This window comes from Mustelus asterias, chromosome 2, assembly GCF_964213995.1.
Source record: "Mustelus asterias chromosome 2, sMusAst1.hap1.1, whole genome shotgun sequence".
Classification (NCBI taxonomy): Eukaryota; Metazoa; Chordata; class Chondrichthyes; order Carcharhiniformes; family Triakidae; genus Mustelus; species Mustelus asterias.
Window position 1 is genome coordinate 84,814,688 of NC_135802.1, and position 17,923 is coordinate 84,832,610.

At 41.1% G+C, this 17,923-nt stretch overlaps 1 protein-coding gene across 1 annotated transcript in view; it reads right to left on the reverse strand.

The window, feature by feature from the left end:
• The window catches only part of thsd7aa (thrombospondin, type I, domain containing 7Aa), a 398,355-nt gene that overhangs the window by 235,687 nt on the left and 144,745 nt on the right, over nt 1-17,923 (reverse strand). The window contains exon 2 of the mRNA XM_078228043.1: nt 6,682-7,480. Coding sequence (XP_078084169.1) covers nt 6,682-7,480 — 799 coding nt within the window. The remainder of the gene's footprint in view (nt 1-6,681; nt 7,481-17,923) is intronic.

Below are 17,923 nucleotides of genomic sequence, written 5' to 3' on the forward strand. Positions count from 1 at the left end.
AAAGCGCGCCCGGGCGCTGGGCTGGAGCGCGCGGCTGTGGCGGTTTATGCGTTCTTTATGGCTCAATGTTTCTGAAAGATTGCTTCCTGCTGTGTATCCTGTGTCCAGCGTACCCAGGCGGAACAATTCAAATAGAACATCAGTAGTTCGCTTTGGAAGGCAGGTCTATGCCAGGCTGTATCCTGTTTTGCTGGTTCGACCTGATGGGTCCACTATCAATATCCGATACAAGGAGCCTAAAAAAATTATGATGCCAGTCGATGTTTCCCTTCTGCCAGAAGCTGAAAGGAAAGCAAGAATGCGCAAAAGTGTTCCCAAAAGAACTAGAATGAACGAGGAGCAATTTGAAGATGAATTTAAAGTTGACAATTATAGCAAATTCTGGAAGAAAAAATAGTCTTCAAAATTTTGGATTTTAGAAACAACCATCACTGGACTGCTTGACTGGTGTTGACATCAGTGGAACTTTGACAAATGCACATATTATTGTGATGTCATTAATAAGTTGTGTTTTTTTATTTATGATCTAATCCATTTATTTTATTAAAATGTGTTCCTAAGGAAGGATACAGGGAATGAAAAAACAGATTCCTGTTTATATTTCTACTATTACATGGCTTAAATGCAAGGAGAAAATGCTTTGAATGTTAATTAGACAATACCCATTCACATTAATTCTGTGCCTCCTGTTCCTGACTACATTTGTGTGGATTTGACTTGCATATATTTAGTTGTTTGTGTGATGTATCATTAAAACCAGTTCCAGGAAAAAAAAAGCAGAAAGCGGAGAGAGCGGCTCTCTGACACAGATCATCCTCGGCCGGGGGGCGGGGGGGGGGAGCGGCTCAGATGTATCTCTGGTGGGGGGGGGGAGGAGGAGGGGGGCGGCTCAGATATATCTCTGGTTGGGGGGCGAAGGAGGAGGGGGGCAGGTTGGATCATCCTCGGGGGGGGAAGGAGGGAGGCAGGTCAGATGGATCTCTGTGGGGGGGGAAGGGAGGCAGGTCGGATGGATCTCTGGGGGGGCAGGGGGTTCCGCTACCACTCTGCGGGCGATCGGTGGGGAGGGGGGGGGGCAGGGGGGTCTGCTGCCACTCTGTGGGCGATCGGTGGGGAGGGAGGGGGTAGGGGTGTCTGCTGCCACTCTGCAGGTGATCCCTCCTCCCCACCGGAGGAACGAATCCCTCCTCCCAGAGTGGCCGCACGTCCACTCTATAAAGACTATAAAAACACATGCTTGAAATCAGAATTTTTTTGAGTGGAAAATACTGATCTCTCTGCCCTTGATCTTTTATGCTGTACTAATGAAGCTCAGGAAACGGCACCTTAAAATTTCTATCAGGTTTGCTTTAAAGCTTCTGACCTTGAAATTGGCTTTGAGAACTTTAGAGTTCTCAGTGGGTGGGGATACCCTCATGGTGGGGTGTTTGGCATCATTGGGATCTACCAGGCTATATTTCTACCACACCAAGTGATGCATTTTGGAAGAAATAATGTAGGGAGGAGTTATACAATAAATGGCAGAGTCATCAGGAGTATAGAAACACAGAGGGACCTAGGTGTGCAAGTCCACAAATCCTTGAAGGTGGCAACACAGGTGGAGAAGGTGGTGAAGAAGGCATATGGTATGCTTGCCTTTATAGGACTGGGTATAGAGTATCAAAGCTGGAGTCTGATGATGCAGCTGTATAGAACGCTGGTTAGGCCACATTTGGAGTACTGCGTCCAGTTCTGGTCGCCGCACTACCAGAAGGACGTGGAGGCGTTAGAGAGAGTGCAGAGAAGGTTTACCAGGATGTTGCCTGGTATGGAGGGTCTTAGCTATGAGGAGAGATTGGGTAAACTGGGGTTGTTTTCCCTGGAAAGACGGAGATTGAGGGGAGATCTAATAGAGGTGTACAAGATTATGAGGGGTATAGATAGGGTGAACGGTGGGAAGCTTTTTCCCAGATCAGAAGTGACGTTCACGAGGGGTCACTGGCTCAAGGTGAGAGGGGCGAAGTATAACTCAGATATTAGAAGGATGTTTTTTACACAGAGGGTGGTGGGGGCCTGGAATGCGCTGCCAAGTAGGGTGGTGGAGGCAGGCACGCTGACATCGTTTAAGACTTACCTGGATAGTCACATGAGCAGCCTGGGAATGGAGGGATACAAACGATTGGTCTAGTTGGACCAAGGAGCGGCACAGGCTTAGAGGGCCGAAGGGCCTGTTTCCTGTGCTGTTCTGTTCTTTGTTCTTTGTACTCCTTGGCCACTGGAGCATTCACTGCTTTACTGGATTTTCCCTGTTTCCCATGAGCTCAGGTGCTCTGCTGTAACTATTCACATATCCTCTAGATACACAATGCATACTCTGATTCACTCATTATGTTGCCCCGTTTTGTCTTACGCCATTATGACTTCAGTCATTTAATCCTCTTTTATCCTCCACCTAATCACAGGCCTCGTTATTTTTTCTCTCTGCTCTCTTTTCCATGACTCTATTCCTACATGTAACATCCGTGACAAGTTCCAGTTCTGAAATTCATCAGCCTGAAATGTTCACCCTACCTGTTGTCTGTACAACTGCTACCTGCTGAGTATTTCCAGTGTTATTTGTCTTTATTTTGCAAAATCCATCACAAAAGCAATTCTTTAGCTTTAGCTATTTAATCTGCTGAATAAACTGACATTTTGTATTTTTACTTGATGATAGGGCGTTGGGGAGAGTTACAGAACAAAGAGATCATGGGGTACATGTTCATAACTCCTTGAAAGTGGAGTCACAGGTGGACAGAGTGATGAAGAAGGCATTCGGCATGCTTGGTTTCATTGGTCAGAACATTGAATACAGGAGTTGGAATGTCTTGTTGAAGTTGTACAAGACATTGGTAAGGCCACATTTGGAATACTGTGTGCAGTTCTGGTCATCCTATTATAGAAAGGATATTATTAAACTAGAAAGAGTGCAGAAAAGATTCACGAGGATGCTACCAGGACTTGATTGATTGAGTTATAAGGAGAGGCTGGATAGACTGAGACTTTTTTCTCTGCAGCGTAGGAGGCTGAGACGTGATCTTATAGAGGCCTATAAAATAATGAGGGGCACAGATCAGCTAGATAGTTAATATCTTTTCCAAAAGGTAGGGGAGTCTAAAACTAGAGGGCATAGGTTTAAGGTGAGAGGGGAGAGATACAAAAGTGTCCAGAGGAGCAATTTTTTCACACAGAGGGTGGTGAGTGTCTGGAACAAACTGCCAGAAGTAGTAGTAGAGGCGGGTACAATTTTGTCTTTTAATAAAGCATTTAGATAGTTACATGGGTACGATGGGTATAGAGGGATATGGGCCAAATGCGGGCAATTGGAATTAGCTTAGGGGTTTTAAAAAAGGGTGGCATGGACAAGTTGGGCCGAAGGGCCTGGTTCCATGCTGTAAACCTCTATGACTCTAATGAGGTAATGGTTTTTATTAAGGATAATAAGCAGTATGGTTGCTTTCAGGGTATCATACATCATATATCCAAAGATGTGCGGGTGAGGTTGATTGGCCAGGTTAAAAATTGCCCCTTAGAATCCTAAGATGCGTAGGTTAGAGGGATTAGCGGGTAAATATGTGGGGGTAGGGCCTGGGTGGGATTGTGGTCGGTACAGACTCGATGGGCCGAATGGCCTCCTTCTGCACTGTAGGGTTTCTATGATTTCTATGATTTCTATATCATAATATGTGGGGAGTTGGTTAGCTCAGCTGAGAGGTAAAGTTCAGTAAAAGAGCTAGAGTTGCAACTATTTGTTTGCGTGGTACCAGAAGTGTTACATAAAGAAAGAAACTGTTGAATGAATTAGAGTCAATTACCCTTCCTATTTGTCTCATTAAACTGGAATTGCTTGCAAGGTGTTTATATTCAAAGCCGGATAACGTATTACATCAGGCTCAGGCACAGCCATGAAATGTGGCCCCCGGAAAATCTACACATAACAATTAGTTCCTAGCTAATTAATTTTGAGCTCTTTACAGACAGTTACAGATTATACAACAATATGACAATTCATCAGGCATGTCAGAATAGTAACCCATTGCTATATTAGTTCCTCTGTTGTCCTGTTGCACAGTGCTAAAAATAACAAAAAATTCAATTTAAAAGTGGAAAACTAATACAAAACTATTCACACAATCATAATTTAATCTTCACGTTTCCTCTTCTTTCTTAGAGCAGTGTTTTACTCTGCTTTTCATTATTTGCTTTGCAATGTGTAACTCTCAACTCTCTGATTCCCTCTCAATGTTGACTGCATTTTCCTCCCCCACCATTCACCCTCTCTGCACATATATTACCACCTTTCCATTTCTGCATCTAGCCCAGTATGCCTTACCCATATTGATGTATCCTATTGTCTTTACCCTCCCTTATAAAACATGATGGAAGATTCAGCTGTTTTAAGTAAAAATGGTTCAACCTTAAATTTCTTTCACAAAGTAATTTATTTCAATAAATGCACACTGCATGCAAAAGTAGTTAAGGTATACTGCTTCAACATGGGTCTACTGAAACACCTCAAAAAATCCAGCCGTTTATATCTAGATGTGGACATGTAATGCTTCAGGTAAATTATCACATACCACAATTTAATGTAATTGTGACTAACTCTGCATAACGCTATTATGTTATGGCATTCTAGTGTCATCAAGAGATGTCAGTCTTTGTTGGGCACAAAAGGCTAATAAGGGAAACTTAAGTACAGGAGGTTTGCAGTTCCAGGCTGCCCTGGAGCAGAGCTCCAATCCTTACAAGCTTACTACATGACTGGTAAAAAATTCTGCCTGAGAGAGGCCTCCACCCTCTAGGGTAATCACCCACTCTCAGATTCCATTGATTCCTCAAGTCAGGTGACTCTATTCTGCAATGCTGTCTTAAAGAGACAAACACTATAAACACAAATACCAAGTGACAATTTAATATCCAAATGCAATTTAGAGTCCACAAATCCAGTCCATTTTAATGAATGACTGAATATGATTTTTCAAATTTCTTTGAAGAGGTTTTTAATAAATATTCCATACGATATAATAATAAATAAAGCAGATTATTTTGTCAGAAACATACATACAAAAAAATACAAAAAATAATGAACCTTAATCAGAGTATACTTGAATCAGCATTGCTAGAGAGTCCTTGTCCAAAATTTGCCATAATCAATTCAGCCTCATAACCGCAAATGGGTTGGAGTGTAGGATTGGGTTGGAGTGTAGGGAATTCTGCTTAATGAGGATGAATAGCAGGTGATTTGGTGCATTGGAATTCTGTGGTTGGACAGAATAATTATGCATCAGGGCTAAACTATGTATTTAGAAGGGATTGCAGAATTCCATGCTGCTTAATTTTACCAATGACACAGTTTTGAATGAGGGATGGGGATACTGAGTGTAGCTCCCCACATTACAGTGTAAATGTCGAGCTTGAGCCTGCCTTCGGTTGACTGCCTTGCTCTGCTTTAATTTTAAGTATCAACAGCCCTTTCAGTCGAGGCAAGACTTCCACCCCAGGGGGAAGTGCCATCTCAAAGAGCCGACAACCAATTGGAGCCAGGCTGTTCTGCACTATCAGCAGTGCTACCAGAAGCAATAGCCAGTGCTGGTAACGTAGAAATCATGTGAGGAAGAGCAACCAAGAATGCCCCAGAACTCAGGTAAGTCTGAGATCTTTTCAGGATGGCAGGCCTTGGCAAATCGGGTCATCCGCAGGAATAGCACAGCATACGGGAGGGGGTACTGTTCTGTTTGGTGGAGGCCTCTGATTGGCACCAGCAAGGAGGCATCCCTGGCCTGTGCTTGGCCGAAATTCAGCCCAATGACACTACAACTGAACGTGATGAATCTCACTTTGAGTAATAATCTGTAACAACAAACAGTTGTGTGAACCAGATAATGGACAGGCTTCTGAGCTGTTTTTGCCTGGATAAAAGCAAAATACTGCGGATGCTGGAAACTGCCTGGATTGGGAATTCTACTGAATGAGAATTAATGGCAGGTGATTTGGAACATTGGAATTCTGTGTTGGACAGAGTAATTATACATCAGGGCTAAACTATGTATTTTGAAAAGATTGCAGAACTCTGCACTTCTTAATTTTACCAATAACGTCAATCGGTTTTGAACAAGAGATCGGGGGCACTTCAATTACTATGTAGAACCATTTTTCCTGTGGATGTTTTTGATTTTCTGCTTATCAAGGTGAAGGATGTTAGTGTTTGGGCATCTAATCCTAGTTCAGGTATAGCAGAATTAGATACAGAATAGACCTCCTCCTACTGTTTCATATTGTTCCTCAATAAAAATCTAGGGAAGAAGGCTACAATTGGAATTTTTCCTGGTCTAAATGACTCAATGTGTGATAGTTTTATGGCCAGTGGATTGACATTGTTCCAGTTCATTTCACATTTGACCTTTACAGTCACTAAACAGACAAGATGTCTTATAAGACTCAACCAGTTAAACCTGGAATTAAATGGTAAAAATGACCAACCTAACATTGTGTTTAATCCAATATTCCAAGGTTAATAAAACTCAAGCTTGCGATTACTTATTCACCACTTGATTTACCTCATTTTATTTTATGTCTTTCAGCCCCTTGTCTGTGTCATTCATTCAGATTACTTAATAAAAGCAGAGACAAGACGTATTTAATTAACCATGAACTTCTTACCTCAGAGCAGCGGTTTTTCCATTTTTATGAGTGCATGTAACCTCTCTTGTTTGATACCCAATCAGAACAACAAAATATTTATTTTCCTGACGGATTTCACGGTTTCTGTTTCTCTTTTCCTTCATAAGCTCCCGGGCTTCTGGGTCCCTCATCCTTTTTCCTACTTGCCGAGCTTGTCGAGTGTGTGGAAGAGAACATGCATTCCAGGGGCCAACTCTCAAACTGTAAATACTTTCTTCTGCATCACAGGAATTGAACGTGCAGGTCCGAAACTCAGTCAGGTTGGGGCAAGGTTCACCACCATAGAGTGGGGGAACCAATATTTGACGAATTCGATGTTGTAACCCAACCCCACAGGATTTAGTGCATTCTGACCAGGGCGTAAACTCCGTTACCACACAGTTTTGTGGGCAGGGGATGAGACAGGCTTGTTCAAGGTGGGGCTTAGTCTCAAAATAGTCACAGATAACATCCTCCGCTGTAGCTCCATTCCTTTTCTCGAGGCAAGTTACATGTCTGCTCTGGATTCCTTCTTCACCTCTCAGACACTCGGAGGTTTGCCTTGGAGAAGGGTTCCTGGAAGTGACTGGCAAGCATTTGCTCCATTTGCCCACCTGCCACTTATACAGGTCCTTATGCCAATCACAGACTTTGAAACAATTCTGCTGATTCTCAGGTCTTTCCGCTGGTTTACAGTTTGTGGGTAAAGTAGTCCATCCCTCCACATGGGCGCACCATACTGACCTGGTTTGGACACCTCCTGGGCCACACTCCTCTCCCATACATCTCCCCCAGGTGCCTACAAGGTAAAGAATTTAAGAAGAATTTGTTTAGTGGTTAGATGTTTTAATCTATTAAAATGCAAAACCTGATACCAACTTACATGACTACATTTTCCATTACAATATTAAAATATTGATGAGTTTGTGTACAGATTATATACATATTTGCAACAAATATATGGCACTTATATATACAAGCCAGGGAGGTCACTTGGTGAATCCCAGGGAAAATTCTGCCAGCTTTAATCCTAGATGCCTATTTGTTTCTATTGAAGAAAGCATATTTGTGGACATTGGGGCCAGTTTTAACTTTTAAGTGGCAATCAGTGGAGCGTACCTACAACTGCTAAATCTGGTAGTGAAATAATCAGAGCCCTTTTGAAGCCTCGCTTCATTTCAATGGAACTGGTGAACTGCGGGTATCAAAGGGGCACCCCAATGCAGGTTGTTAAATTTGGAACGGCTCCAAATTGAGCAACACAAAGGCTGTCCAGATGGCAACAAGGTAAACCTCCTTCAAAGTACCTTATTGGAGTCTCTTGTTGGAAAACAAATAGGCGAGTGTAGAGCACATGCTCATGTCCTGAAATAGTAATCAAGGTCCTATGTACATCATGAAACCTTGATTAAAAAGGCTTTTCACTTGAAAATGTAGGTGTTTGGCAGGTCAATGTCAACGCAGCATTGGGCCAATCATCAGCATTAATGGCCAGTAAGTTCATGCATCCCATTTTGAGGCAATCATCGTCCCATTGAAGCCAATTTTGGTACGTTAATATCAGCTTGATTATATGACAATGGCATGATCTCAAATTTAACTGCAAACCTGCCCAGCTAATTTTCACTTGGCTCACACAAAGAATAGTCATTTTGTCAGGGTACTGGAGGACCACCGGTATTCATAGAATATACAGAAGTATGGGTCAACAGTTAGAAGAGGAGAAAGTTGCATTTAATTTTACTTGGTAATGAAAGATGATATTCATAGAAATCATAGAAACCCTACAGTGCAGAAGGAGGCCATTCGGCCCATCGAGTCTGCACTGACCACAATCCCACCCAGGCCCTAGCCCCCATATCCCTACGTATTTACCCGCTAATCCTTCCAACCTACACATCTCAGGACACTAAGGGGCAATTTTTAGCATGGCCAATCAACCTAACCCGCACATCTTTGGACTGTGGGAGGAAACCGGAGCACCCGGAGGAAACCCACGCAGACATGAGGAGAATGTGCAAACTCCACACAGACAGTGACCCAAGCCGGGAATCGAACCCAGGTCCCTGGAGCTGTGAAGCAGCAGTGCTAACCACTGTGCTACCGTGCCGCCCTGCAGTACTTTAGACGATGCACATGTTCAGATTATACTATGGGATGTTGACGATGGCAGTTAAACAAAATCCAGTATACACTATGTATCATCTAGTGTCAATTACAAACCCAGTCTAACAGATGAGATTGGGTATTTCCCATGAACTTGGAGTCCTGAAGCTTTGTTGATCAATTCTGTCAATATCTATGCATTGAATTAAATAGATTTAGCTACATCTTACATGAATGAAAATATACCAACTTTATCATTAATTCCCTTTGTTCACTTCCTGTCAAAGAGATGATGTCCTAAGTAAAAAGATAACTATTGGGCTGAAGTTAAAGCCGGTCAAACTAGCTATGATTGAGCAAGGGTGCGAATCAGACTTTAGCAACCATGATTTGAAATTTATCTTTCATAAAAAGCAGCTCGTCATGCTGCAATAAACTGAATGTCACATTGGATGAAAATCATGATGTTTTCAACAATGTTATTGGGAATAGCTCCAGATTTTCGGTGATTAATACCTTGTTTGTTTAACGATCTGGAATTTTTCTTCACATGACCTGGCCTTAAAAAATGAAAAATACTGCTTTATTCTTCCCAAAAAATAATGTACATCTCATGACATCACTTAACCAATCACAAGTTGCTGTTGACCTAGTTTGATAAAGATTTGATTAGCAAAAAATATATTCGGCAAAATACAGTACAAGATTGTTCCACAATGCATCATCAACAGAGCAGAACAAGTCATTTCTTACAGGCACATTACATGCTCCTGCACTAACATTCAGTCTGATTGTAATATCTTATGGCATTTTATGACTCATTGGTTTCAACCAATTTGGACTTTTGCCTTTTCCAGAATATAAAATGAATGTGGTGTCCACAATTGAAAGAAAAAAACAAACTTATTGGATTCAGTTAGATATCACAAAATAAAAAATTGAGCATAGGAGTATATTATACGAGTCAACAATAGAATTGCCAATGCATTCACTTGACTTATTTCCTAATGTTTTAAATTACTTGTTGCATTGTGGTAGTACAACTAGTGCTGACAGAAATGTGTGAGACCGATATTTTCCCAATGCAAATGAAGTAGCACAGTTCTGGTACATCACCAACAGTAGACTCTTCATTATGAGTGCATTGAGCACAAATCATGAGTCAATGTTTCACTTGATTAAATAATCAGTCTTTCTGAAATACTTGTCCTAAATCCTCTCTGATCCTGATTGTGCAGGAGGGATTCAATTTGTTTTCTCAATTCTGCGCTCATTGCATTAACTAATATACATGGAAACCGTAATTAGTAGAATAATAGTGGAACTTTAAAGTGCTGCTAGACCTCAGTAGCCAGAACAAAAAAGTACAAGGACCTTTTTAAAGGCTATAAAAAGATGTACAATTTTGTAATATGAATTGAGTCTAAATGACTATCTGAAATTGGTTATGAAATCATTAGTTTTTAAAGCATTTTATACTATTTTACAATAAAATTTATACTTTGCAGAATCATTCGGGTGGGAATAATGGGTTTGAATATGATTTATATTAACTAATGGATGGACCGAGGGCCCAGTCTACCTCAGACTATCCTGGAAGAGTAAAGTATCTCAAACATTTGAGCAACAGGTGAAGCTAGCTATATCACACTGTTTACCATGCAGTAGCAACACAAGTGGTTTTCATCTTTAACAGGATGCTGCCGTCAAGCTAGAAAAGACGTCCTGCCTATTACACAAATGAGTATTGTAATATATGCATTTCTGTGCCAATGTAATGCTAATTTTGTAGGTTACACCAAACAGCATGTCCCTTTCACTATTTGCAATGGGCAAAGTACAGACTGTACCCAAATAGCCTGTGCGATTGGACAGTGCTTGCTAAATAACCCTCAGTGTGCTAAGAATTACACTGACAACCAATTTAAGATTGCCAGTCAGGCTCGTAGTGTGGTGCTTGTGTGTGTACTGGAAGCTACAAATACACAGTTCTTTGCAGACAGAAAGAACATGTACATATACTGTGACTGTTTTAACTAAACAAAATAGGTAAAAACCATTTGTTGACTTATTCCTCAGGGCAGCACTTTTACCAATACCTGCCTGATTCAAATTTCAAACAATGCTTGGTAGTTAACTATCAGTCAACTGGTGCATTCTCCATGGCAATGTCAATGCTATCAGTCTATTTGCCAACCAATCAGGACTTTCTTTTCATACAGTTTAGATTATAAGAGTACTGAGGTAAGGGAAAAATAATAAAGTACCCAAGAGGAAAAGCTTTGACATATCATTGTTTTCATTAATACTCAAGTTCTGTATACCAAACAACTACTTGATTTATATTATTTGAGATTCTGGGATTTTTAAACCAGTGTTATGGGAAATGAATTGAACAATTTTGGCCATTTTGCTTCACAAAAACAAAGATGTTGTAATACTATATATGGTGCAAAATTTTCATTTATTTTTCCATTTTGGGCAGTGTAAAGTGATTTATCATACTCTTATACATTTTCTGTTGAAAATGTAATTTCATCCCTGCTATTATTTTGAACTGACTGAGCCTCCACAGCCCTCCAGGGTAGAGAATTCTAAAGATTCACCATCCTCTGAGTAAAGACATTCCTCTTCATCTTAGTCCTAAATGGGCTAGACTATCCTTTATCCTGTGACTGTGTCCACTGGTTCTAGACTCTCTCCCCACCCCCTGACAATTGGGAGATGTTCGGGAAGGGGACAAGAGGGGTAATCAGGATCAGGTGGTATTTGGGGGCGAGTGTGAGGATGGGGAGGATAGTCAAGAGGATTGGGGGTGGTTGTCATTCTGTTCAGATGATTGCTGTAGCTCTCAATTTTTAAAAATTCATTCAGGGAATGTGGGCATCGCTGGCTAGGCCAGCATTTATTGCCCATCCCTAATTGCCCTCGGGAAGATAGTAGTGAGCCACCTTCCTGAACTATTGCAGTCTATGTGGTGTAGGTAAACCCACAGTGCTATTAGTGAGGAACCTCTGGGATTTTGACCCGGCTAAATCCATCACCTTTCTGATAAAATGCAACTCAAGTAATATTCTTCAACTATGGGATTCCACTCATGATGGTGTGTGAATTCGTGGCCCCTACAGTATACCCTAATCTCAGCGGTACTTCACTAGCTAACATTTCCTCTTTTTGCTGTGTATTTCAAAACTTCTGGCATACACCACAAGTAGATACCATTCTTCCTATATCATTGTGGGTGACCTCTCTGGTACAGTTGATCTGGCTTTGAGCTTACACTTTTCCACATGGTCTTCATGTCTCCTCCAAAGGAGTTCCCTCTGCATCACTTTGGGTACATGATTCTGAAGCCAACCAGCAGAAAACCATCTTTTTGTGAGATGTCATCCTTATTAACCAATACTGCTGTATTGCTGGCTGTATTAGAGGTATAGCATCTTATCAGGTCATCTCTGGATCTCTTACTGAGACATCATCTGTAACTCTATATCTTCAGTGGTTTCATCTCTAACTTGCCACTATGTTATGTCGCGTGGTTCCCAGAAGTTCAAAATAACCAGACTTTCAGCCTCAAATGTTGGAGCTTCATTGAGTGTATTTCTCAGATCACACCATGTCCTACAGACAGGTACGCTTTGTTCAGTAACCTGACTGTAGTGCAGTAGTGAGTGATGTGGCACTCTACATACGCATGAACATATATAATTCCTACATCATACTGGAACAATACAACGGAACATTTCTATAGCCTGTAAATTGCTACAGCAATCAAATGAAATTGTCCTCAGTCTTCTAACAACACATTTGAATCACATACTTCTCATTTTGACCTTCATCTACACTTCACATTTACACAGAGCCTAATTGGGACTGATAAGCACCTTCAAATTTTGCTGACATCTTCAGCACAATTGTATATAAAAACTCTCATTTACTAAAGCTATCCTGTGATTGTGTTTTGCAAAATTTATAAAATAATAGCTATGAAGTGTAGAAGAGGCAATGAACAAATGTTAACGTGTAATTATTGCAAATCGAGACATACCTAGGGCAGCACGGTGGTTAGCACTGCTGCCTCACAGTTCCAGGGACCTGGGTTCGATTCTGGCCTTGGGTGACTGTCTGTGTGGGTTTCCTCCCACAGTTCAAAGATGTGTGGGTTAAGTTGATTGGCCATGGTAAATTGCCCCTAGTGTCCCAGGATATGTAGATTGGGGGATTAGCGGGGTAAATATGTGGGGATAGGGCCTCCGTAGGATGTTCTGTTGGACAGTCGGTGCAGACACGATGTTTTGAATGGCCTCCTATGAAGTATTAGCATTTGTTCTACAATGTACTGAAGAGTATTGAGTTCAGCTTTGTAATCAGATGACAACATAATAGATAGATACAGTACAGTCCACACTGAGGCAGGAATGATAATTAAAGTATTATGACTTTCCCCTATATATTCAATAGAGGCCTTCTATTCCAATTTATTACTTGAATATGATCTTGTGGTGAGCTTATACTTTAAAAGATGTGATTTTTAGTCCAACAATCAGCTAGCACATTTCCAGCGTACTAACTTAAGATGTTAAACTTTCCATCTTAAATACACATTAGTGTTCTACTTAAATTTATACAATACCCTATGTGTGGTAAGAAATAAATATGTTTAGTTCAGAGCGATATAGATCTAGCACAATGCTGTAAATCCACTGAATTTGCCACAGTGCAAGTATTTGGCAGCATCTAGTGACATATTAATACCGAGACTTCGTGCCTCATTCTGGACTCAAATGTTAAAATCCATGTGTTGTTATCAGCAAAGCACATTGACAGGAAAATATTGTGCATGGTGCTGCACTGCGTAGCTGAAGTCAGAGTGTGTGGCAAATGCGAATGTTTCATTGCACAGTGCTAAATCAACACTGTTTGAACTCTTGCAGCACATGGAAAGATATATGGGCTCAAGCAGATCACCAGCAGCCACTTAAGATAACAAGTTTAAAATTTGACAATTGATGTTGTTATAATGTAATGGCTGGTTGTCAGTTGGAATGACTATGTGGATATTTTGCAACTTCCACCCATCTATTTTTCACGTGATAGGAAAAATAAAGGGGTGGAAGCTCAAGGCCTACCCAATAAAGTTATCAGGCAAACCTCTAAGTGGGCAAACAACACTCCCATCCAATTCTAGAAGAGGCAGTTTTAATATGCAAGTTAAAGCCTTCTGTCATTGCCTTGACGTCTGCTGTAATTTTGAAATCAAAATGGGCAGGCTTTGCCTTGCACACACTGTATCCCTTTGTCCCAGACACGGAAATATCTAACAGGTGTACCTTAAAAGAGCCCCTATCCTTATTCACTTTTTAAAAAAGGGCCCAGGAGAAGAACAAGAGCTGGTAATATCTTCGCTCAGAGCTATTTCCTCTAATCCTATTTCCTTCACTTCCTCCATATCATTTCATGTTTCTTCAAATGTCATCTTACTGATTGTATCAAAACATTTAGCAATCAGCTTCAATGGTGGTAATGCATTTCATATCATGAAAAATATCTTTCAACATAGCCCTTCTTGCTTTTAACTGTAATCTTAAAAGTATGCTCCTTTTATTACTGATTGACCAAAGCATGGAAACAATCTTTCATTTTTTATTCTCTTAAAACAATTTCAAAACTGCCCTCTGCTCCCATTTTACAAGAACTGCAGCATGTCAGGAAAGTGGTCAACCATCGCTTTTTCAAGTCAAATAGAGTTGGATACATACGAATAACTATGAATTAGTAACAGGAGTGGACCATTAGGTCCCTGCAACCTGCTCTGCCAATTAATAAGATTGTGGCTGATCTGTTTGTGGCCTCTACTTTCCCGTCTGCCCCCTATACCCATTGATTCCCTATTCAATAAAGAATCTATGTAACTCAGCCTCAATTGCTCTCTGGGGAGAAGAATTCCACGGACTAATGACCCTCAGAGAAAAAAACAATTTCATCTGTGCCATAAATGGGATCCCCTATTATTAAACTGCGCTACCTCGCTCTGGTCTCCCTCATCCATCCTGTCAAGTCCTCTCAGGATTTTGTATGTTTCAGTAAGATCGCCTCTCGTGCTTCTAAACTCTAATGGATACAGGTCCAACCTGTCTGATCTTTCCTCCTAAGCCAACCCCTTCATCCCCAAAATCAGGTGACAAAATCTTCTCTGTACTGCTTCTAAAGCAGTTATATCCTTTTTTATACAAGACCACTAATCTTGTACAATATTCCAGATGTGGTCTCACAAACGCCTTGTACAACAGTAGCAAATCACAGCGGATGTTAGAAATCTGAAATAAAAACAGAAAATGCTGGAAAAATTGTCCAGCAATGTTGATATAAAGCTGCAGAAGTAGAACACTACAGAAAACTTTCTTAATGCGGGCTGTGCCTTGTTTTTCTTTGCACAATGTTAAAAAAATCTGTATTTCCTTCCAGAGCAGGTTCACAACCAAACGTCCTGGTGGGTCAAGCCCAATAATGGGTTGTGGCAGGATTCCAATATGTTGTATGTCTCGACCATGATCCCAATCTATTTTCCTAGGTCTGAGATCATTAGTTTAGACCCCTAGCAGCATTTCCATCACAAAGGAGCACATCATTTTCAGTGAAATACTTGTCTCCACTGCAGCATCAATGTTAGAAAGAAGCTGCATTCAAAAGGTAATTAGTGCCTCTTAAGATTTTATTAAAAAATTGAATTTAAGGCTCTTCCTTTTCATATCAGGTTTGAGGGAAGAGCAAGAGAGATGACCATCACCTGGAGTAGGATTTATTTTTTAATATTCTTTCATGGGATGTGGCTGGGCCAGATAGTGCCCACCCTAATTACCTTTGAACTGAGTGGCTTATTCAGTCATTTTAAAGGGCATTTAAGAGTCAACCATATTACTGTGGACCTGGAGTCACATGTAGGCCAGCAGATTTCCTTCCTTAAAAGTCATTAGTGAACCTGATGGGTCTTTACAACAATCAACACTGGTCATTATTAGACTTTGAATTCTGTTTTTTTTTATTGAATTCAAATTTCACCATCTGCCATGGTGGGATTCAAACCCGGGTCCACAAAGCACTACCCTGAGTCTCTGGAATGCTAGTCCAGTGACAATACCACTGTGCCATCACCTCCTTCTACGTTTTCTGGTCCCACCCGCCAGCAGGATCTTTCAATCCCGCCAAAGTCAATGAACATTTGGTTAGCTCGTTGCATCCGCCACGGCAGGAACCCGAGGCAAGGCTGGAAATCTCAGCCCTGGTCTTTTCTCTTCAATAGCTCATCAGTGGGCTTCCCACCACTATCCAAAAATGCTCCCCTCCTTTATCAGTATAAGGATTAATAGTACTCAGTTGGAAGGCAGGTTAATTGGGGAGTTTACTTGGCCTCATGTTCCACCATCATGTAAATGTGGTGAAACAGTCAAAGTTCAGGTGACAGAGATATTGGGGGAGATTTCAAGCACCATTTTGTGGAGTGTGGATTTGCCAAGAAGCCTCCTTGTCTCATTTTCTATCTCCTCTGCTGCTAAACTCTCTGATTTAATGCAGTTATAAACTGAACAAATGGACAGCTTCTATGCAAACTAAAACTGAATACTGAGCTGGCTATATAATTCAAAACACCTTACACATCTTTGGACACAAAGGGACAATTTAGCATGGCCAATCCACCTAAACTGCACATCTTTGGACTGTGGGAGGAAACCAGAGCACCCGGAAGAAACCCACACAGACACGGGAGAATGTGCAAATTCCACACAGACAGTCATCTCAGGCCAGGATCGAACCCTGGTCCCTGACGCTGAGAGGCAGCAGTGCTAATCACTGTGCCACCGTGCTAGTTTCTTAAGCATTCATGGAATTTGATTCACAACAACTTACATGTTTTGTAAAAAATTGTACATCTTTCTAGTGTATGTATGCAACTAATCTCAGAGTCCCTTTTTTCAGAGAATACTGGACATCTGGAACAAACAGCCTGATTATTTTTGATTGCTGATTCACTGAGCTCTGTCAAGGAATTCCTGGCTGGGGCAGAGATTGGCTTATACCAAAGATAGGAATGACCAGGGCCAGCATGGTTTCCTGAACTTGTTTTGATGATCTAGGTAGCCAGAGAACAATTTCCCAGACATTTTTCCCCCATTGACCTGTGCTTTTATCTGTCATTTTACCTCTCCCAGGAGATCACATGATTTGCCTGTGGTGCACGGTGCATATATAGTGATACGTACATATGTGGGAGAAGTAAGGTAACGTTTATTTATTAGTCACAAGTAGGCTTACATTAACACTGCAATGACGTTACTGTGAAAATCCCCTAGTCGCCACACTCCGGCGCCTGTTCGGTTGCACTGAGGGAGAATTTGCCATGGCCAATGCACTTAACCAGCATGTCTTTCAGACTGCGGGAGGAAACCAGAGCAGACACAGGGAGAACATGCAGACTCCGCACAGACAGTGACCCGAGCCGGGAATCGAACCGGGCCCCTGGCGCTGTGAGGCAGCAGTGCTAACCACTGTGCCACCGTGCTGCCCCTGTGCAAAGTTGGATAATTCAATGTGTCTTTCCCTGTCAATCGTAGATTTCTGTTCACTTGTTCACAAATGGCCTATGTGCATTATAGAAAAAGGAGGAAAGTGATTTTAGGGTGTAGATACAGAAATCATCAAAAATAGCAACATAGGATAATAAGACAAAGTAAAAAAAAAGACAATGCAAGCACTGGAATTTATTTCTAAATGGATAGAATTGAAATGTAGAATAAATTTTAGACATGAATAGCAACTTGGGGGGGTTAAACCATGTCCACAATTTGAGTTTATAGGGTTCCATATGGCAATTTTTAGGAAATATACATTTCAAACATGAATTGTTACATCATTTGTACATTAAATGGCATGGTACTGCAACATATTGCTTGGTTCTGCATTTGCAACTCAAAGGTTGAGAGTTCAAATCCAACCCCAGCAACTTATGAAATTTAAATCAATAAATCTGATCATTTGTCACCTGTCACCGAAAGAATCATAAAAGCTGCCAGATAATTATATTAATACGACATTGCCCTTCAGGCAAGGAAACCTACCAGTCCAAATCAGTCTGACCTAC